This window comes from Elgaria multicarinata, chromosome 3, assembly GCF_023053635.1.
Source record: "Elgaria multicarinata webbii isolate HBS135686 ecotype San Diego chromosome 3, rElgMul1.1.pri, whole genome shotgun sequence".
In the NCBI taxonomy this organism is placed as follows: domain Eukaryota; kingdom Metazoa; phylum Chordata; class Lepidosauria; order Squamata; family Anguidae; genus Elgaria; species Elgaria multicarinata.
Window position 1 is genome coordinate 122,154,959 of NC_086173.1, and position 23,498 is coordinate 122,178,456.

The 23,498-nt window shown below is 39.8% G+C and overlaps 1 protein-coding gene across 1 annotated transcript in view; it reads left to right on the plus strand.

The window, feature by feature from the left end:
• NR2C2 (nuclear receptor subfamily 2 group C member 2) overlaps nt 1-18,158 on the plus strand; it is a 61,169-nt gene extending 43,011 nt beyond the window's left edge. Inside the window, exons 14-15 of the mRNA XM_063121408.1 lie at nt 11,637-11,742; nt 15,361-18,158. Of these exons, the coding sequence (XP_062977478.1) occupies nt 11,637-11,742; nt 15,361-15,535 (281 nt within the window). The 3' untranslated portion in view covers nt 15,536-18,158. The remainder of the gene's footprint in view (nt 1-11,636; nt 11,743-15,360) is intronic.
• Nucleotides 18,159-23,498: the final 5,340 nt, after the last annotated feature.

A 23,498-nucleotide genomic window follows, 5' to 3' on the forward strand; every position in this document is an offset into this window, starting at 1 on the left:
CCCTTCTCTCTCTCTTTTTAATCTATCCTCATCTAAACTAACTCCAGAAGCATGAAATTAAGTAAACTAGACACTTGAGGATTGTCATAGAACAGCTTAAGGCCGGTGGATTACAACCAGTCTATCAGGGCTTTTCTCACACCCTGCATAGCACTGTATGCTAACCCAGCCATCCAGGAGGAAAGCCTTAATAGGGTAGAGGTAGCATGCAGGCTCGTACATTCTTTTTCATGGTATCTGTGCATCACACATATGGGCTCTGTGTCTGCGTGGAACTCATTTCGGAAACTTCTATAGCTGAGGCAAACGTTTTTGGCAGGAACCCCTCCCCCACTGTCCACTCACTCTTCTCTTCCCGCCCTTCTCTTCAGTTCTCTTTCGACCACTTTGCTGAAAGGATATTTCGTTGGGAACTTTATTTTTTGGCTATCTTACCCTCCAGCGATCTCGGATTGCATGGGGGGGGGGGGGCTTGCATGGCTGTTAAGGCCCTTTTTCAAAAAATGTGTTGAGTGCAGCAACAAGCTTCCCCACCAGACATTCTCTCTGATTTGTTTGGGAGAGGCTCACGTCGTCGAGATCTGACTCCATTGTATGAGATTCACAAAACGGACTAAAAGAATAGAGCTGATCATTATGCCCTCTCAGCATCCTTGGACCCTGACTCTAACCATGGGTTGTTCCGATCTTCCAACATCTGGACGCTCTCTAGCTGTATCTGTAGCAAAAGAGATATTTAAGAAGGCCAGGTCACTTAAGCCTTCTGGGGCTGATCGCCTAGGGGCAATTCTGCAGAGAAAAGCTCTAGAAACCATGGATTCTTTGAAGCGATCAATGCAGCTGCTCATGGCGGAGGCTCCTCAACCTACATCCCCTTAGCATCCTCAGACCCCGACTCTAACCATGGGTCCTTCCGATCTTCCAACATCTGGACACTCTCTAGCTGTATCTACAGCAGAAGAGAGATACCTATGAAGGCCGGGTCACTTAAGCCTTCTGGGGCTGATCGCTTGGGGCGATTCTACAGAGAAAAGCTCTAGAAGCCATGGATTCTTCAAAGCACTTGATGCAGCCACTCATGGTGGATGCCTCTCAACCTAAGTCCCCTCAGCATCCTTGAAGCCTAACTCTAACCGTGGGTCCTTCCGGTCTTCCAACATCTGGATGCTCTCTAGCTGTTTTTCTACAGCAAAAGAGATATCTAGGAAGGCCAGATCACTTAGGCCTTATGGGGACACCCATAAAAAGGAAAAATAAGATAAACCATAAGAAAGTCTCATGCCGAGACTACCGTGTCAAAGCGGGTTCCAACCCCTCCACCATTGTTAGACTTCTAATACCATGGGTTGCCTCCTTGGCAGCAATAACATAACCGGTGTAAAGGTTGAACAAGCCCTTCCGTGACCTGTCACCACTGGATTTAACACAGAACCAAGATCAAGACATCAAAAGACTCACAACTGTGAGGTAGAAGACTTTATTTAAGACTAAGGGTAGGGTAAATACATGGGAAGAATAACTATAAAACAACTAAAAGTATGCATAGCATAAAAACTCAGTAACTGATAACACAAGAAATCCTAGCTGTGACTACTTACTCGTAAGCATGGCCTTACGTTGCCCCCACCACCACCTTATATCTCTCCGCATCCTTAGGCAAAAGACAAGACAACAGTTTGGGGCGGGATCCCAGCTATATACTTTTCCTCCTGTTGCATCTCTGGTTCCCTCCTGCCTCCTTCCTTGGCATCGGCCTCTTACCTCCGTTTCACACCTCCCTTGGCTGCTGAGATGACTTACGACCTTGATGTAGATAAGAGGCGTCTTCCTGGCGCCAAGGCCTTGCTATCTGCCTTTCCTCCCCCTTCCAGCTGGTCCGGCCAAGGCTCTCTGTGATTCTAAAACTTCATGCATAATAATAGAAAGCTAAAACTACCCTTTCCCAACTACATCACTCATTTCGTCCTCTACCCAGCGTAGTCTATCTGCTCTCATTTATTATTTATTTATTATTATTTATTTATTGCATTTCTATACCGCCCAATAGCCGAAGCTTGGTACTGAGGTTGGAGCTCTTGATATCGAGGCCAGACGTCTCGTATTCAGCTTCAACATCAGAGGGTGAGATTTGAGATCTCTCCCCTCTAAGGCCAATAGACATCTCTCCACCACGTTAATTAGCACAACCGCTGCAGGCTAGCTGCCAATTTCAGGGCTGTTCTCCAGAGCCTCTACACTCAGAGCACTATGATTTTCAACAGTGAGTTTTAGGACCCTGATGTCTGGGGACATCATTCTTGGTCCCCCATAAGAGAATGGGACAAAATTTCAAATGGGCTGCTTCCCCCAAGAATGCTGTACCAGTACAGAGATTGGCATCAATATTATGATGGGGACACCTTCGATACCGGGCCTCGATATCAACTGCCTATGTCGGTACAGATACATTTTTCAACACCGAGCACCTCCACCCGAGACTGCTGCTAGAGGAAGTTTTCTTGCAACTCCCTCCAGTTCCACCGAGATCGCTGTCGTTATGACCTGTGTGCAGGGCTCAGCTGTTGACTAATGTTACTGTTGCGGATGCATCAGTATGATCACCTAGCTCTTGCCCCATTCCAACCCCACTCAGTAGGGCATCAAGAGATCAGTTTGGGGGAAATGAGTTGGAGCATAAGAATAGTCCTGATTCCCCTCAATCCTTAGAGGGGCTATCAGTCAGACTCAACATTGCTCTCTTCTATATTGCCCAATGATGTAATAGCTACACAGGATGGAGCCTCCTTTGGAAGACCTATATCACTTTTCCAATCAAATTTTGAGGGTGGCCCAGGCTCTGGGTATTGAGACCCAAAAAACCTGTGAAAAGATACAGGACCCCATAGCTGACGCTGTATATACTGAGACATCAACTCTAGTGTTAATGCTTTTCTTTCTTAACATTGCTTCAGACAGTTAAAAATTCCTGGAGGGCCTCTTCTTCGATGGCTCTGACATCGAAAAGGTTAGAATCTTTATGCAAGGTCCAGGAAAAGGATGCTGGGTTTTTCTTTATGCACCCGTCTCCCACTTCTATAATAGTTGAGTTTTTCCCAAAGGAAGTCTCAGAAGGTTCATGCCTCTCCGACAGACAAGGAGGGTCACCGCTTGGACCTTCTGAGCCGTCAAATATATTAATCTGCTGCCTTGGGCCTCAGAGTCGTGGACTATCTAGCCACAATGTCCAGATATCAGCTTTTCATTTGGAAAAAAATAATAATAATACCCTCCAGAGGAACAGAGGGAGTTGGCTAGGGGCTTTCAGTCAGAGGCAATACGTCTCTCTTGTCAGCAGCTTAACATGACCTGTCACTTTACCAACTGTGAGTCAAAAGCAATGAGTCTATAGATCGAGGTGTCTGACTCTGTCTCAATGTCAGGTACGGAACATCAGTACTGATGGGAGTCTGAGGACTCTACTCTGTGATATCTTCAGAAGTAGAGTGAGCCACACCTGTCTCGGCCACTGAGAGGAGACTATGAAGTAGATAGTGTAGACTACATGTGGGTTTTTTTGGTAGTACTCATGGAATGAGAGGAAAACAAGAGAAACAGGTAAATAGAAACCCGGTTCACTTGATCTGGAACGCATCTCCTAGGGAGATGGAGTTCATCTTTCAATCTCTGACATCAAGACCATTTGAACCAATGGCAACCTCGGATATCAGGATAATTGTCTTAGGTTGTTTTCTTGATGACTATAACAGCAGTACGCAGATCAGGTGAGTTAGCATCCCTCAGTATTGATGCAGCCTACCTGGGTTTCCACACAAGGCTAGAACAGACACATGTCGTAAGACTCAAAGGTCACAAAGACTCCCAGTGTGGATTGTAAATGCTATTAAACTGGTTTATGAGTTGAAAGGCTTGCAACTCGTTAACCCAGTAACAGCCCATTCAACGCACAGTGTCTCAACTTTGACAGCTTTAGGCAGGGGACTGTTGATCCCGGACTTCTGCACAGCAGCTACTTGGTATAAGCCCCCTCTACCTTCATTACATGCTACTGTTTGGATGCTTGTATCAGGACAAACTACAATATCAGGCGAGCAGTTTTGTCATCCATCTTGCGATGAGAAATGGATCTCCACCGGGAAGTGAGCTTGTTAATCGCCTATATGTGTGATGCACAGAGACCACAAAGGAGAAATGCAGATTGCTTACCTGTAACCATAGTTCTTCAAGTGGTCATCTCTGCATTCACACAACCCACCCATCGTCCCCACTTTGGTGTCGATGTCAATGTGCTTTCAATACCAAGTGATTTATCGCCTGGTTAGGAGGCCAGCAATTCGGTCTCAAGGAACTGAGGAGAAGGGTGGGAACCCAGAGTCAGTAGACGGCGGAGGAGGGGTTCCCGCCAAAAATGTTTGCCTCAGCTGTAGAAATTTCTGAAATGAGCTCTACGCAGAGCCCATATGTGTGAATGCACAGCTGACCACTCAAAGAACTAGTTACAGGTAAGCAACCTGTATTTATCTATCCTTGTGCTAAAGGAATTACCCAGATGACATTATCATGGTTGTTGATTTTCAGTTCATCTACTGTACAGAGCATCTCAGGTTGGGGAAAGGCTCTGGTTGAACAATTGTCAATGTTTTGTGTTGGATTTGGAATAAAGAATGGTTAACAGAAATATATTTGGTAGCTTTCAAAGTGGCTGAAAAGAATCTTTGTGTTAACATTTTTTTATTAAGACAATCACCCAAATCGTGGAAAATGCTAAAGTCTACTACTGAAAGTCTACTACTCTGGATCTACTTTCCAATAAACACTGAGAAAACAAAGGTAAACAGGATTACCCCAGCCCCTGTAACTGGTTGACAAGGACAATGGATTATTAAAAGCTGCTAAAGCTTAAAATACAGACTGGCTGTTGTCTCCAAGACAGTTTAAATCCTTCTCATTCAGGATGGCTGAGATGAAGATTCTGCTGATGCAATAAATATATATGAAATTATGATTTAGCAAGAAAAATGATAAACATTTCTGCAGCACTTGACAGATACACATGCATAGCCTCTGTGTTGCAGCTTCTTTAAGTAATTGTGTGAAGGATGTACTCCACAAGAAGCACCATTTTTCTGGAGGCTAATGTGAAGAAGCCTACTTTCACCATGGAACTACAAAACAACATTTAGTGGCTCAGAAACCGCATTTGTGTATTGCACTTTAAAGCATCAATCCAGTAGCAGCTGTTTTTGCAGGCAGATAAGATTAGGAGGCCATAAAACAATAAGGTTGAGGAAGTACCTCTTCAGCTCTAACACACAACTTTTTGAAGTTTAAATTGGATACAAACGTTCTGGCACAGAACATCTTTCAAAGCTTAATTAACAAGTTGCCACCGTGGGGCATTTTTTCTTAACCAAACAGCTAAGTAGAAACTGTCATCTTCAACAGGTGTTTTTTCTTCCCCCCACTGCATGTGCGAGTGGGTGGTAGGTAAGTAGCTAGAGAAACACAACATAATCTCTGAGAAAAGTTGTTGCAGTGTCTATAGAATGTTTCTAAACTAAGTATATAGTAGCTCTTGTTTGGGGAGTAGGGAATAAGAGTGGTACACATTTTCTGCATCACTCTCCTATTCCCTCTCTCATCCCCTTCTCATAAATTAAATCAGGGTAGATGTCAGCAAAACGGCTTTTAAGCTTGCTTGTCAAATGGAGATGGAGAAGATTAATGCAGTCTTAGTTTTACTCAGCATTTCTATGATTAGCTATTGTTTAATTTGTGTCGTTTTCATTGAGAATAATGCAGTTGCTGAAAATTTATAGGAATATTTTTTTAAAAAATTATTCCCCAACGAATTTTCTTGCACTGAATATTTTTGGGTTTTTTGGCACTTTTCTATTTATATGACATATTTATAAAGCACTCCTAGACTCACAAAGCAATATACAAAATTCAAATACAAATACAACAATAAAACAGAATAAACAAACACATGATAGCAATAAAATGAAAACAGAAGCTGGAACATACATTACAATAAAATCAGAAAGTCACAATACACACCATTACAAGCTTGATGGAACAATATAATTTTCACTGTCTATCTAAGTATAATAAAGGGGGAGCTAGTCTGACTTCCTTAGGGAGTGTGGGGAAACGATCCAACCTTGGGGTTTCTTATTTTTAGCAATGTTTATATTCCAGGTCTCCCTGCAGAAGAGTTCTCTCAGACGAGCTTTCTCTTTTCCCAGCTCTAAGCTCAGCTCCCTTCAGCTAGCTATTAGTAAGCCCAGCTTTCTGTAATCTACTCTCCAACTGTCTATAACTAACTCCAACCAACATCTCCCTCCTTTTTCCCTCCTGTTTGCAGTTTGAAGAGCAGCTGCAAGTAAGCTCAGCAGAGAAGCAACATTGATTGGTCTGTTTGAATTTCAGCATCTGCTCCGCCTCTTTTAGGTTTTTCAGCCTCCAGTTTGCAGTTTGGAGAGCAGCTGCAAGTAAGCTCAGCAGAGAAGCAACATTGATTGGTCTGTTTGAATTTCAACATCTGCTCCGCCTCTTTTAGGTTTTTCAGCCTCCAGTCAGCTGGAGGCGCGAGCACAAGGGCTCTCGGCCTGAGGCTTTCTGCCGTGGGCGCGAAGCCGGTCACGCAGAACTTCTACTCCAGAGGAAAACCCCAGCCGCGGTCTGGTCGCTGCTACTTTCTGATTCAGGACCCAATCTTCTCATTTTCTCCTCTCAATTCTTTTCTCCTCATATCTGTTCCTTATGGCTCGTTCCAATTTCGTCTCTCCCAACTTAGTTCCTATTCGGTGTCTTCCCTCTTCTCAGCTGCCTTTTTCATGTTCCTTATGGAACTGTCGCTCTGTTACTTCTAAGGCCCCTGTCATCCAGGACTTGTTTATCTCTAGGTCTCTCCACCTCCTTGCTCTTACTGAAACCTGGCTCCCTGCCCACGATACCGCCATCTCGGCTGCCCTCTCTCTTGGAGGACTCTCTTTCTCTCACACTAGTCACCCAGAGGGTCGGGGTGGTGGTGTGGGTCTTTTATTATCTAGTTTGTGCCAGTTCCAGCCTCTTTCCATTCCACCTTCACATTGTTTTTCCTCCTTTGAGGTACATGTGGTGAGGCTTTTCGCTCCATTGCGACTGCGGATTGCAGTTCTGTATTGCCCCCCAGGCTCGTCCTCAAAATTTATCTCTGATTTTGATTTGTGGCTGTCCTTTTTCCTCTCTGATAACTGTCCTACTCTTATCTTGGGTGATTTCAATATTCATGTGGATGACCCTCAAGATGCTGCAGCTCTACGATTTCACTCATTATTTTCCTCTTATGATCTTAAGCTTTGGTCTGATGTACCCACACATTCCCTTGGACACTGTCTGGATCTTGTTCTCACTCGGAATTGCTCTGTTTTGGACTTTTCTACTGCTCACTTTCCGTTGTCAGATCATCACCTAGTTTCTTTCAATACTACTCATAATCCTCCTTCACGTCCCGCTTCTCGCTCTTGTCGTGACTTGCAATCTATCAATTATGAGGCTTTTTCTCAGTCTCTAGCCTCCTCTCTTCCTTCTGTCTTTTCGGCTGTCTGCTTGGACTCAGCTGTCTCCTTGTTTAATTCCTCCTTATCTTCAACTCTTGATAATCTTGCTCCATCTACAACTCGGATAGTTCGCCCTTCTCAACCCCAACCGTGGCTCACCTCTTTCCTCTGCTACCTTCGCTCTTGTTCCCGGGCAGCTGAACGCCTTTGGCGTAGGACCAGGGACTGGGCGGACTTTGTCCATTACAAATTTGTACTCTCCTCTTTCTCTTCTGCCATTTCATTGGCCAAACAGCAGTATTACTCAACGTTGATCCAGTCAAATGCTAAGCATCCTCAGTGGCTCTTTGCGTCCTTCAATTCTCTTCTGAAGCCTAATCCACCATCTCTCCCCGCCTCTCTGTCTGCTAATAACTTTGCCTCTTTTTTCAATGCTAAAATCCAAACTATTCGCTCTGATCTGGCCAGCTCTGCTCCTCTTCCAGTTCCTGTTCCTCATCTGTCAGTCCCTCCTGCAAATTTCTCTGCGTTTCCTTCGGTCTCAGCTGATGAACTGTCTACAATACTGCGCTCTTCGAAGCCCTCCACTTGTTCTCGTGATCCGATTCCTTCTCGCGTCTTTATTAATCTTATCCCTGCTATCCTCCCTTCCTTGCTTCATATTATTAATTTTTCTCTGTCCTCTGGTTCATTTCCTTCTGCTTTTAAACATGCTACAGTCTCTCCTATTCTCAAGAAACCTACTCTTGATAGGCTATCTCTGTCTAACTACCGACCTGTCTCTTTGTTGCCGTTTGTTTCAAAGATCCTGGAGCGTGTGGTCTATTCTCGTTGTCTTGATTTTCTTTCTAGTAACTCTGCTCTGGATCCTTTTCAATCTGGATTCCGTCCTTTGCATTCCACTGAAACAGCCCTTACTAAGATTACCAATGATCTTCTTACTGCCAAGTCTAAAGGCCTTTATTCCGTTCTTATTCTCCTTGATCTAACTGCAGCCTTTGACACGGTTGATCATGATCTTCTTTTAGATTCCCTTCATGACCTTGGATTTTGTGGCTCTGTCTATAACTGGTTTGCCTCCTATCTAGCGGGTCGCTCTTTCAGCGTGTTGGCTAATGGCAGCTCGTCTTCTTCTTTTCCCCTTTCTGTAGGGGTTCCGCAAGGCTCGGTGCTTGGTCCGCTGCAGTTTTCTTTATACATGTTGCCCTTGGGTAATCTTATTCAATCTCATGGCCTCCAATATCATCTGTATGCCGATGATACACAATTATATCTTTCTTCTCCGGATCTTTCTCCTGATGTTCACGATCGTATCTCGGCATGTCTTTCAGATATCTCAGCTTGGTTGCTTCATCGTCGTTTGAAACTTAATATGGCAAAGACTGAATTGCTTGTTTTTCCTCCTAACCCTTCTCCTCATCTCTCATTCTCTCTTACTGTCAATGATGTTACACTTACTCCAGTCAAGGAAGCTCGTAGTCTTGGCTTTATATTTGATTCCTCGCTCTCCTTTATTCCTCATATTGAGGCAGTAGCTAAATCCTGTCGTTTTTTCCTGTATAATATTGTCAGGATTCGATCATTTTTGTCTGTCTCTTCTGCCAAAACTCTTGTTCATGCATTGGTTATTTCTCGGTTGGACTACTGCAACCTTCTTCTCACTAGCCTTCCTTCTTCTCACATCACTCCGTTGGTTTCTGTTCACCACTCTGCTGCTAAGATCATCTTCTTGGCTCGCCACTCTGACCATGTAACTCCACTTCTGAAATCTCTTCATTGGCTTCCAATTCACTTCAGAATCCAATATAAACTTCTCCTGTTGACCTACAAAGCTTTTCACTGTCTAGCTCCTTCCTATCTCTCCTCTCTCATCTCACACTATTGCCCCGCTCGTGCTCTTCGCTCCTCTGATGCCATGTTTCTCGCCTGCCCAAGGGTCTCCTTTCCCTTGCTCGGCTTCGTCCATTTTCTTCTGCTGCCCCTTATGCCTGGAACGCTCTTCCAGAACATTTGAGAACTACAAGTTCAACCGCAGCTTTTAAAGCTCAGCTAAAAACTTTTCTTTTTCCTAAAGCTTTTAAAACTTGAGTTTGTTCTGACTCTATACTGTTAGCTTCTCCCTACCCGGTGCCTGTTTACACTTCCCTGTGCCTGTTTGCATTCTCCTTCCCTCTTTATTGTTTACTACAACTTATTAGATTGTAAGCCTATGCGGCAGGGTCTTGCTATTTACTGTGTTATCTGTACAGCACCATGTACATTGATGGTGCTATATAAATAAATAAATAATAATAATAATAATAATAATAATAATAATAATAATAATTTTAAAAATTCCTGGCCAATCATTTTCCCCATGGAAATCCCAACTGTGAACCAGTTTTGTTGATCCACCAGACCAATCAAACCTAAAATAATTTCGCTATCTAAATGTTTTAAACCTCCTAGAGCCTCCCTTCATAATCTACCCTAACCGAAGCAATCCCAACTATTTAAGGCTTCATACACAGTAACTAAATTAGGCCTCTGGCTTACTCAGATGCATTATAGTCAATACAGAGGTCCCACAAAGTTTTTAATATACACAACATAATCAAACATTTATATGCATACCATAAATGGGGTGCTGCTTCAGAAAAGACCATATCAAGTACCCACCAGCCTAAACTGTCTTGATGGTGGGACATGTAACAGGGCCTCCAATGACTCACAAAATTCAGTCAGGTTTATATGGGAGGAGGCGGTCTTTCGGATATGTTGGGCTCAAATTGTTTAGGCCTTTCAGGTAAGAACTATCATTTTGAATTGGGCCCAGAAACAAACTGGCATATCCTTTTGGTCACTGATAGTCGTGGAGGCCCCAGTCTCTAGTGTGAGAATTACCAAATTGCCTCAGAAATGCTAAATTGCCATTCCGCAGTGATGAGAGCCACTTGCGGAACACAATTGAAAGGTCTGGCCATGCGCGAAAGGGCAGCATTGGATTTTGCCTTTTGAGTCTGAGTTTCATTTATATGTATTTGTTTAAAGTATTTCCGTGGTGCCTGTCATCTACAACATATTCAAGCAGTGCACAGCAATAAAACTACAATATGAATATACATTATGGCTTAAATGAAGCACAATATAACATAATCAGTAGATCATAAATTAAAAACTTTAACAAGAGGTATCATAAATGAGTAAATGTTAAGGCAAATAAAAAAAGTTTTCAGCATGTGTCTAAACTGAACAGAATTGGCATGTGTTTTATTTCTGTAGGGAGAGGATACCCGAGAGTGGACACCACCACAGAGAAAGATAATGATACTCATCATTTATCATTTTGGAATGAGTGTCTGAGTGTTGGAATACTCTTTATAGTGAAGAATACCTAGCATAAGCTATAAGCTACACAAACTTTTGAATGTGTTTTTGAATAAGAAAAAAGAGGCTTGTGGTATCTTAGGCTGCAATCTTATACACCCTTACCTACAAATAAGTGGCTTAAATGTGTATAGGATTGCACTTTTAAAGACTAACATTTACTATGCCGTAATTTTGGTGCCTTAGTGTTGGCTTCATCAGATGCATGAAGTGTTATCAGTTGGCAGAGGTATGTGTATGAAGGACATAATTCTGTGTAAAGCTTATGATAAGCACAGTGTCTATTCACACCAGCAGTAATGGGTGGTTACACAATCATCCTATCTTTGCTAAGTTAATTAACACTTATAATAGGATAGTAAACCATTGTTTTTATGCCCAATTGGATAGAACCAAACCTCTTGATAAGTTCTAATTCAGCAATTTCATATTGGAGTCTCCCATTGAAAATCCTTTTTTTCAAGGATGGCAACTTTCAAATTTGCAGCAGCATGATCTCCCACTTATTTGTGAATTTTGCCATTTCTGATGTCAGATTTGTGGACCTTTAATTCTTTTGTATAGGGACTAGAGATTGACCTATTTATCCTATGAAGAAAGCAGAAGGACATGGCACATGATAGCTTAAATCACCTCTGGACTTTTTTAAATAGAGGTTTTCCAATAAAAATCAGTGTCACATTCTTCAGTACAAGTAAATGCTCAGTTAAATGTTTTTCTTTCCTTTAGATCACCCTGGTCTAACAAGTTCCAGCCAAATAGAAAAATTCCAGGAGAAAGCTCAGATGGAATTACAAGACTATGTTCAAAAAACCTATCCAGAAGATACTTACAGGTATTTTATCTTTTGGTCAGTTTTGATTTGTGGAGGTGAGATTTACAAACAACACTGCAAAAATATATTAAAACAGTGGGTACAATCCAGCCAAAGCCACTTTAAGTCCTATTTGTGTCCATCGTCAAGCTTTAGGCTGCAATCTGAAACACACTTACCGGGTGTGTTTCATTGCTCATTGCTGCTTCGTTCATAGGCATAGGATTAAGGTGGTAAGTGAGGAAAATCATGTACTGAAATCAATGGGAATGAAAATTGGCTAACTTTGAGTAGATTCTGCTCAGTGTTCATAAAATCCACAAGTAGAACTTAATATTCATGTTTACAGATTGGTGAGCAATGGTAACTATGCAGAACAGAAACTGTGAAAACATATAAAATAATTGGATCCTTATTGCTACATTCATAAAAGCAGAATAAGGAATGATGGAGAATTTTAAATCTTAACGTTTGCATTTAGGCACCACTATTTATACAGTTTCATTCCTCATATGAAAGAACAGCCAGATAGATATGAAACCATAGAAATGTATAAAATTATTTTAAATCCAACTTACGTTACATTTATTATTATTTTTCTTTATTTCATTTCTATACCACTGAATATCTGAAGCTGTCTGGGTGATTCACAAAAATACACACTGCATTACAGGATCATAAAAACATATAAAATTTCTAATATACAAAAATGTAAAACAATTTAAACAGCTAAAACCAGTTACAAAACAATACTGGGCTTGATCAAAATAAATGACATAAATGCCTCATGAAATTCCTTAACCTAACACTGAAAAGATGATAGTACTGGTGCCAGGCAAACCTCAGTGGGGTGAGCATTCCATAATCGGGGGGGGGGGGGGACTACTAAGAAGGCCCCTTGTTCCCACCTCCCAACCCACCCTCAGAGGAAGGCCTCTGATGTTGATCATAGTATTGAGGCAGGTTCAAGTTGGAAGAGGCACAGTCCTATGCATATCTACACAGATGTAAATCTCATTGAATTTGGTGGGACCCATGAGTATCCACGTGGAGAGAAAAGGGGCAGTTCCCCTCACCAAATGAGAAAGAATGTCCAGATTCCCAGTTTTCTTTTTGTTAAAGAGTAAGTCTCTCTCTCACCCTTATAGAACCTGAGATCCTGCGATATGAGGCAAAATATGTGGCACTATTCTGCTAATTTATTTTGTGAGAAACTAGCCTGCTCTTGCATCTAATGAAGCTAATGAAGTCATAGCAATGATTGACTTATCTATTGTCTAGATAATGAACTTCCTGGTTCATTTTAAGCCTTATTTTGGGTCTTCTCTGATAGGAAGTGATTTCTGCCCCATAAAAAACAATACAGAAATCCAGGATTTTAGTGTAACTATGATTTGGCAGTAGTATGTCTACCAAAAAATCAAAATTGTCAGAAGAGGCAGGATTTCATGATCTTTCTAATTTGAGTCTTTAAATAATTGATTTTTTTCCTGAGTTTGTAAATGCTTAAACAATTACTGCCAGTGTATGCAGATAAATTCCACCATTATTACACCTGTATTGCATGAGCCTAGGCTGTGGCCAAGAGACTCTGGATTATGCCAGCCCTACAAAATCGCCCAGTGCTATGCCCATTTTGCTGGAGAGATAGTGGAGTTAGAGTGGTGTGTCCAACTCCTCATAAGTTAGTATTTTATTATGTAGTGTTGTAATAAAGAGTTTGTTATGAAGGTATCTGAGTCTTTTGTGTGTTGCCTGGAGAGTGAACTGCACGTTGAGCAGGTAATTTCTCACACAATTAACTATGCCCAAAAAAGTATGGTTTGGGGAGCCTCAGAAAGATTTGATTTCAACTTTGGATGAAAAATCATTGTCTGGACATCAGGTGTGCTCATTGAAAAACATCAGAGGATAGATCTGGTATATAAATTCCTCAGAGGCCAGGTCTACTTACCTTGGTAGACCTGGTGCCCATTCTTTGGCACTGCTCAACTGACCAGAACAAGGCTTTAAAACAGACACAAAATGTGCAGATCCAGGAGAAAAAATTGCAGTCCCAAAAGAACATTTGTGCAGTTCAAAATTTGAGTAATGCAAAAGCTGATGTAAAAAATGGCTGAACAATATGAAAAATAAAGTGATATATCTATTTCTTCTCCCCCTGCAAAAGCCACTCCCCACATACTTAATTTCTACTGTCTACACTATAGAGACTACAGGGTGTTCGCCAATTATTCCAGGATGAAGGAAATCATTCTAGAAAATGGGAACCATTTTCTGTCATGTGCCAGAAAATATCTTAAGACATTTATAAGACTGCTGTACTGTGTTTGTGCCTCTCTTTCTCACACACACACACACACACACACACACACACACACACACACACCGTTGTTCTTAGTTGTTGTTTTTAATATCCCTCACTTCAAATAAGTTTTGCTGGAGGATTTGGCTCTTTCCTTGTTCTGCTTTAGATGGGAAATAATGGTTGTCTTGTTCCATCAGGCTTTTAATGTTTAATGTTTTGCCAGTTACAAATTTACAGTATCGTTTTGTTCCTTGAGCTATATGTGAAGTGAACCATTTTGTGGTAGAACAGGATAATATATATTTAAATTAAAAAATAATAAACAAGTATCTGTAACCATATGTATAGGTTTCCCCATGGAAAGCTGGGCAGGTTCCATGATAGTGATCATGGCATTATTTGTATGGAAATGAATTGCAGTTATGCAGGATTTAGGGAGAAACACTCTATATTTTTAGAGCCACTTGTCTTGTTACATCAGAATTCTTTGCACATTTACTTAGGAGTGACTCCTGTTAAACTCAGCAAAATTTATTTTCAAGTAAAAATGTATAGGTTGCCACTGTAACAAAGAGAAAATGTAGGTGCAGAAGTAATGAGAAACAAAGAATTAAGACAAGAAGATAATGAGAGAGTGTGTGTGTGTGCGCACGCGCGCAGTAAGAGAGACAAAATTAAGAGATAGAGGAGGAGAAGAAATAAAAGAGAGGAGACATTCCGCTAGAAACAAAAGAAATATAAAGCTGCAATTCTCTGCACCTGGAAGTAAGCCCCAGTGACCTTAGTCGGATTAACTTCTGAGTAAACGTGCACAGGCTCGGTCTGCAACTGTCTAAAAGGAAAGTGGAATAAATGGTGAAACAATAATTAAGAACAAAATAGGAGAATTGAGGCACCTGCATTTATTTGCGGATGGTTCCATTTGCCTCTCTTAGGTTGAAAGAAAGGTGGCTGGGCGTTTGCGTTCCAAAAGACAGCTGGTGGGACATTCTAGCAACAAATTGTCTAGCAGTTGAGGATTCAAGGCTGTTTGTTTATTAGCCCCCTCTCAGCAGACACACCCTCGCCTTGGAGAAAGGAGGGAAATCATGACTGATCCTCCTTTGCTGACATCTGGCAAGAGCTAATCTTCTGTTGGCTGCAAAGCCTCCTGCTGCCCAAATCACCACTGTTTTCCTCACCACTCTTCTTATGTAAAAATAAGAAAATACATTTCTTTTAACCATAGCCGAATGGGTCTAAATTATTTCATTTCATATATTTTTGAGTTGCTATAGAAAATGGTAACTTAAGATGTACCTATATATATTCTACTGACTTTATTATTTCAGGCTAGCCCGGATACTAGTACGTCTGCCAGCACTTAGACTGATGAGCTCTAGCATTACTGAAGAACTCTTTTTTACTGGGCTCATTGGAAATGTTCCAATTGACAGCATCATCCCCTACATCCTGAAAATGGAAACTGCAGAGTATAATGGCCAAATAACAGGATCATCCTCCTAGAAGGGATCAGCGCATCTTGATGGATCTAAGTAATCATGATTAACTTCGATACTGTGTACAAATATTTTCAACATGTTCCATTTTATTGTTAAAACTATTCTTGTCTGTAGTCAAAGACAAGGTTTTTTTAAAAAAAAAACTTCTGCAAAAAACTTTTTCTAGGACTCATTCTGCCAGAAGAAATATTTTAACACCTTTTCCTAAACAAACTATGGTGAGTTGCTGAACAGTCCATAAACTTACTTTTATTTAGAAATTATCAGTGAGCAAAAATAAGTTCTGGAATGCTAGAATATTAATTAAAAAGTAATAAATTAAGAACATTGTCTTGGATCCAAAGAAATGCAGGTGGAGTTTTGCTCATGCAATGGGGCTCCCCAGACCCCACTTGTAGCTCTTCATGCCTCCACAAAGCCACTCTTAAGGGCCAGAGGACCCTTAGGAATGGTATGAAATGCAGCATGGTGGGTTGCTGCTGGCAGTGAGAATTAGCAACATATATTCCCTTGAACAAGGAGAAATGTATTCTACTTGCTGAAAGAGCTCTTTGAATCCAAGCATATATCTAAATTACCACAATTTAGTGATTATCAGCACTTTCAAAGCACTTCTTGTTAAAGCTATGACATTGTCATCGTCCTGCTTGTATTAGCAGGGTAAATGAATAATAGCCTTTTAACTACAGACGTATGCTAGTGATTTCTATGAAAACGTGAAGAGCTGTGGAAGACAATCATTTATCCTATGAAATTTCAATTGTATGTGTTTATTAGTAATATGATTCTTTCAAGGATATTTCTATACCATTTGAAATTAAATGTGGCTAAATTAATGTAAATGTTTACAGCATAAGTGAAACAATGTTGTCAGCATAATAGATGCAGTAGAAATTATTCACTGGAAAATAACATACTAAGTTCTTGCCTTTGTAATGAGGAACCATTGAAATTTTTAAGAGGTTCAGTACCAGCCTGGTGCTGTTTACGTATGAACGCTGTACTAATATGCCTTTTTTATTGTGGCACAACTGTCACAGTTTTAATAACAACTGTTTGCCGTTTAGTACTTATATATACATTATAATTTCAAACTCATTCCTTCCCTCTGAATCTTGAGAAGACTGATTTTGGCATATCACCTAGTACTACCGTACAGTGATTACTGCAGAATGTAAGGCTCAGCCTTCTTCCTAAGGATCAGAAACACTGCCTTAGTCATTTTCCCAGCCTCCAGTTGCAACCCATTATGTTCTCTTCTGAATCACTTCACACATGGCATTTTTCCTACATAGACATGATAATCTATATATTCCATTTTCGGGCAAATGACACAGTGTATGTTTTTCCATGATCACATGTTTTAGATGGCATGCTTTGTTCTACAGCTACCAAATACATGTAAATAATTGTGGCAAAATTGCAACCATAACACAGCCTCATGAGAATTTATTTGGAGTTGCAGTACCAAGAACTATATCTTATATTCTAGCCTGTCAAAATACTTTCTAGGGCTGACCTTTTCCTGCTTGTTCTATGTTGCTGTTGGACAGTATCCAGCAATATCATTCCACTAACTCAAATTACGATGCATTAGTGTAAGGAAAACTAAACCAGCGCAATGCCAATAGCATTATCTTGCATGACAGGATTCCTCAGAAAAAACATTGTGCAAGGTAACACTATTGATGTTGCGCAAGATGTCCCTTACACTAGCACAAAAGAAAGGAAAACCCCAATAGAGATGCCAAAAAAGCCAGAAGCAAAGGTGTGGAACTAAGGATGTAGTTTATTATAAACCAAAATCCAACACGTTATGCTAGCACAGTATAATTTGCATTAGTGAAATGATATTATTGGATACTGCCCTGTATTTGTAATGTAATTTGCTACTATCATCGTGTCTTTCAAATATAAGGCACAGAAATTCATTTCTCACAAAAATTACTTATTTCTCAAATTGGCCTTTATTCAAAGACCTATTCCAACAATGTCATGCTATTTTTTTTATTTTATTTTTTCGTTAAGCTCTCCGCTGTCAGAGGATCTTATTACAGATTCAGATACTATTCTGTCCCGTGACTTTGTCCCCAGCATAAGGATCTCATTTACAGCCTACATTTGAGGAAGCAAGTCATTGGTGATTCAACCCAGCATAGACCCAGAAATCAATTTAACTATGCTACTGCAATCCATTGCATGGCTACCTTACTCTCAGTGTATAGGATTTTAGCCTAAATGATCATAATCTCAAATTCTTAGGAGTATCCAAATATATTGCACTTCCTACCTTTTCTTTCAAACTACAGTTTACTTCACAAGAGAACAACTACAGAGAAATTGAAACAGTATAGTCCTTGATTTACAGTTTAGCTCCTACTTAAATCCTAAAATCATTTGTGCACATCCAATTAATAAGATGTGGGTATGGGTGCGTCTTGAAGTAAAGGGAAATTTGATGTCAAAATCGTAATTCAAATTATGTCTTAACTAAAAATGGCAAAAGAACCCAACACTATGAAGGCTACTGTAGCTGTGTGGTAGCAGCACTATGTTGGAATAGAGTTGAGTCACTCATAAAACTGAAAATTAGTTGTAGCCAAAATGCTATCATTGAAAATATTGTATTTAAACTATCTGTGGCAAAAGGAAATATTATAACGTATAAATAAAATATAATTAAATATTTTAGAAAAAATATTTAAAGTCAAGACTTTAGTATGCACTTTTAATAAATATGTAATTTGAATAATATCCTAAAAACAAAAGTCCAATTTTGAGACCTAAAATAATTCCACAGAAGGCTTAGATGAGCATACATGTGTTTTTCAAGTGAAGGCTGTTAGGGAAGCCTCTGTGTTAATAGAGTTACACAACTTAATCCTCAAACTGCTTAAATTAATTTAGTCGTACTGGCTTGAGGGGGGAACCACATTAGTTTAAGTAAACTACTCTGCTTATCTTGAGTTTTGGATCAAGTTAAAATATTTGTGGGTTGTTTGTTTGTTTTAAACTAGGGGCATTTAATGGCTGGCACAAACTGTTTCAGTTGTTAATTTTTGTCTATACAACACTTGTTTTGTCATTCAGTGGTTATTCACTTCCCATTTAACCTAGCTTCCATACTGTTAACAAAAGTGTTTCTGTAATTGTGTATTGCTGCAATAGTAACAATTGGTGGATCCCACAGCTAGGAGATACTCATAGATTTCAGTTTTTCATGCTGGCCAAGGATAGTGACTTAAAGGGACTCAAGAAACAGATATCTACAGTGGTATGGACCAGAAGGCCGTTTGTGTTTTTTAAAGTAAGTGTCTAGGAGGAGAGATTAATGCAGCATGATGGACTCTTTCAGCTTCTCAGAACTTGACTGGCTTTTATAGTAGGCATCTGCCCAATGAACTACAAAGTAAGTGGCCATTACTGAGAATGAGGTTTGAGCATTGTCTTTGGGGGACTCAAGTGAGTTCCTTATGTCCATTTCAGTTTTTAGAGGGGATATTTTGTGTAGAAGTAGTGCAAATGCGAGCTTGAAGCCATCCTTACTCACCTTTACCTCTGCGCATCTTGCCAGTGTACTTTCCGCATATACTGTTCAGAAAATGGTGCAATCATAAGTCATGCTCATGTGCACCCAAGAAAATGTGGTCATGGCAGAGCTTTGCTTTTTTTTCTCTCAAAGAGTAGCTTCCACCACCAAAAACAATTTTAATTTGGGAGCATTTAAAAAACAGCTTGTGATTCTGGATGGGGAAGCTGCTGTTCAGGAAAAGAAATTAAAAAGCCCAATGTGCACACAAATCTCCCCCTTGGACTTCACTGGATTGAGGCTAGTGCACTTTGGATGGGATATAATGGTGCCTACTTCCATCAGTCTAATCCCATTGGTTTTCCCATTCCATCAGTCTAATCCCATTCCATCAGTCTAATCCCATTGGTTTTCCATCCAACATTATGCAAATGGACCTCCCTTCATGCTCCTCCCCTCTGCACTCTCTCCAAATCTGCTCTGGAGGTTTTCATCACTGGAAAACCATCAGAGGGTCTTAAACATGTATAAATGTAAAACTGAAGCCTCAATAAATCATGGGAGAACTTGTAGAGTCAATAGCAAGCCATTACATAACATTTTCCCCAGAGTTTGGCTTGTGCTAAATTACACAAGAGTTCTGTAAATAGTTTGCTGTGGAATTTTAAAGTATGTGTCTATAGTTGTTCCTCTTTCTTCAAATCCTTTTTGTGATATGGCATTTAGGGTGGGGAAGATATGCCACTCAAAGGACAAAAAGTCAAAAAAATCATAAGGTTTGCCCAAGCTCTTAAGCACAGCTAAACTAGTGCTTTGGATCCTGGCCATATTTATTTGTGTGTATGATGTTTATATGCTAGTATTGACATTTGTCCACTACATTATGTACAGTGTAATATAAGGTGTGTATGTATGTATATAGAAATATGTACAGTCATGTAATCATATATACCAGATTTCTATATGTTAACAAAAAGGATTTATAAATGCATTGCAAATCTTGAGCTTCCTAAATTTTATTTCTTGCTCAAAGCTCAGCCCTGGTATTATCATATGCATTCCCACTTTCCTCAGTAGAGTGGGCACTTTCTAAACCCAGGATGTATTTGCACTTTGTCTTAAATACTGAGGGAAACTATTTAATAGTTCCACGTCTTATTTCTAAATACACACAAGCCCTGTTGGAATGAATGGAGGTTGTGCAATGACAGTGTTTGGTGGATTGTACCTGTGGATCACAAACATTTCTGTATATTCTCAACACATACAAAAGGTTCCCCCCCCCTACTTTTCTGAAAGTAGTCTTTGTCAGCATGTCAGATGTGATCACTGTATTTTAATGCTGTCTGTATTTCCCTTAAAATTGCTAATTAGAATGAAGAAGAGGCTGTTGCACAAAAGATATGAGTAGTTTTGAATTGACATCTTGTTATAAGTGAGTACAAGGCAAAATGCAATAAGTGGTGTCATGAATGTAACTATCAGATAGTTAATAAATGATGCTCTTGGCAGATATAATACTCTCTTTTTAGGAACTTCTTTTTTTAAAAAAAATCTGTTTCAAATGGCCAATAAGTATGACACACAACACATTAATAGCAAAGAGAAATTTTATTATACTAGTAGTGAAGTATATGGGAGATATTCCGTGTAAACTCTGAAGAAAAGTAGCTTGCAAATCCTACCTTCCCTAAACCCTGCTTATTTAATTAATCTCACTTGCCTGAGCATCTTTGCCCCTCGTTTCCTGATTTAAAATGGAATAATTTGGCCAGCAACAACAGTTGATCATGCAGGGATCTTACAGAATGGGGGTCCAATAGAATTATGAAGATATTAAGGGAGACGTTTCAGCCACTTCTCTTAATGAAAGAGTGGCTTTCTCCCCATTTTCTTCAGCTAAGTTCAATTTGTCAAGTAAACAAAGTGAAAAATCCTTCCAGATGCAGTGCCCATGTACAGAAGGATCCTCATAGGTTACAAATGCATTATCCCCTCTCTCTATCCCTTTTGATGTGTGTAGATGGAATGGATGCACAGAGGCAGCCTGCCAGGTTATTACAGGGTATGGAGGTGTGTGTGCGCTGCCTGTCCTCATCCAGCCCTCACTGTCTCCAGAATTCAAATAATTTGCAGAGCGTGGAAAGGAAGGGCTTGATGAAGGGTCTGGGAGGCACAGATCTTGTGTTTTCCACAGCACTTTGGCACACTACCTGCATCCTCCAAGTGGACTGAGGGAGTGAGGGGAGAAACTGATCTCTTGAGCCCTATGAGGATCACTACATGCCGATATTATACGTAAAATAAAAAAGGTCATGCCTAGAGTTAATAGTTGGAAAATGAAGTTTTCTATTTCTCAATTCTGTCCTCCACCTTCTTGATACTTAAATCACCTCTTGATCTTAGACTGTATACCTTTTACAAGAAGCACTCCAAGCCTTGGGTTAGATACAGCATCTGCCTTCTGCAACGGAAGGGGTTCTCGTGGAAGGTTCCTCCGCTTGAATTTTGGGGAACCCCCCTCCTTTCCACATTAACCCTATTCAGCAATGTCTCCTGAATCTGAATTTTCAGGGGGCAGAGGCACTGTTATGGGAAGGACAGGGTGATGAGCTCCACTTCCACCCATGCAGTTGAGCCAGCTTAAAATCTGTTAAAATACTGTCTTTTAAAGATCAGACTTCGTGTAAAAAGGAGCGCTGCTGGTAAAGGTATAAAGTCTAGCACCAGCATAGTCCTGCATAGGCTGGATTCTGATTGGAAAGTCCATAAAAAGTACTAAAGATAAGTGGCACAATCCTTGTGGAACGGAAGCCCTATTGAGATGTTTGGATACTGCTCATGTGTGCTTCTGTCCAGTCTCTTCTTTCCGGACCTACTGCTTAACAAATGTACATAGATTTTGTTTTGTTTTTACTGTTGACCTTATGAAACATTTTTGGTACTAAAAATCCACTTTATACTTATCCCAAATGAGGTTCTCCTTCAGTTAAACTGCAGTCTTATACTGACTTCCCTGGGGGTAAGTCCCATTGAACAATAGGGCTTACTTTTGAGTAGGCATGTATAGGATGGCTTTGTTAGTATCATAACAATTAGTACACTCTGCTTGCTTTTGTTAGATTTAAAATTGAATGGAAAACGTATCATTAAATTATTTTCTCATTTCAATTGTTCCTTAAAAGGTAAAGAAAAGAGATAATTGTGTGCGTGTTTTATAAGTCAGTTTTAAATGTGTTAAGGATGTGGCATTTATCATTCAACCATTTTGTTTTAAAAACATAACAAATGTAAATGGTGAGAAATATGTATTGCCAATTAGCATCCTTTAATAGAAAGGAAAGAGTAACTTTCCCCCTGGACTGAAGGTACTAAACTGATTTTTGATTCTGGCTTAATATGTTAAGCTTTTTCTAGAAACAAGTAATGTATTATTATTATTTTATTTGGGTGGGGGGGGGAATGAATTGAAAAAATGGGTTTTAGTGATGTACTGTCAGCTCATATGCTGAAAAGCATATGGAACTCATACTTAAGGAACTCATATGCTGAAAAGATGTCTAACAGCAACCATTCTAAACATAATGTAAAGCCAATGTTCTTAATAGTTTTATAACTGGGTGTGGGGAGGAGAACCAGCATATGTATCCATTATGTAATTGTTGTATGTATTTGGAATCCCCCTAAAGCTTTGAGCTTTCAATAATACTTGCCTATTTACCACAAGAGGAATTTCTGTGATAATTCTCTGCAGTATCTTTTGTAAGCCTGTGTTTTTCATTGTTTATTAAAATGTCTCTGTGAGGTTTTTTGTTTTTTTGGGTTTTTTAATTTCAGGTTTAAAACCTATCATAAGCTGTTCCTCCCTCATGGTTTATTTTGTGAAATCAGCCTTGTAAATGTGATAGCATTTAAAATAGCATGGTTTTTTTAAAAAAATAAATCTGGATTTTTATATCTAATCAGTGTCTTCAGTCATGAAGAGAAATTTGCATTGTTGTGTGTGTATATAGAGTATTGCAGTGCATGCTTATGCATTTTATTAAATGCTGTCTAAATGTGGCATTATATTGTTGTGGCTTAATATTGCTGCCTACAGGAGGTTTATACTATTAAAATGAATAAAGACTCTTATGGCCTTTGATATCTTCTTTTTAACTTTTTTTTATTAATATCTTCGAATGGCATGTAATTATGACATAATAGTTAAAGCCCCTGAAGGGTCCAATTAACAATGTTTAAAAGAATACAAATGCTAATACAGTAATGCTATGATCTAAAGAATCACACAGCTACTGTATATCTAGATGCCTAAAGTGAATTATATCATAGTGTTTCTTGGAAAGAAGAAAAAAAAACCCTCCACAGCCACATGGGAAAGATTTTTGAGATACTGTTAAGGGGATGAGGAGTAGCTCCTACTTAAAGGGGGGGGGTC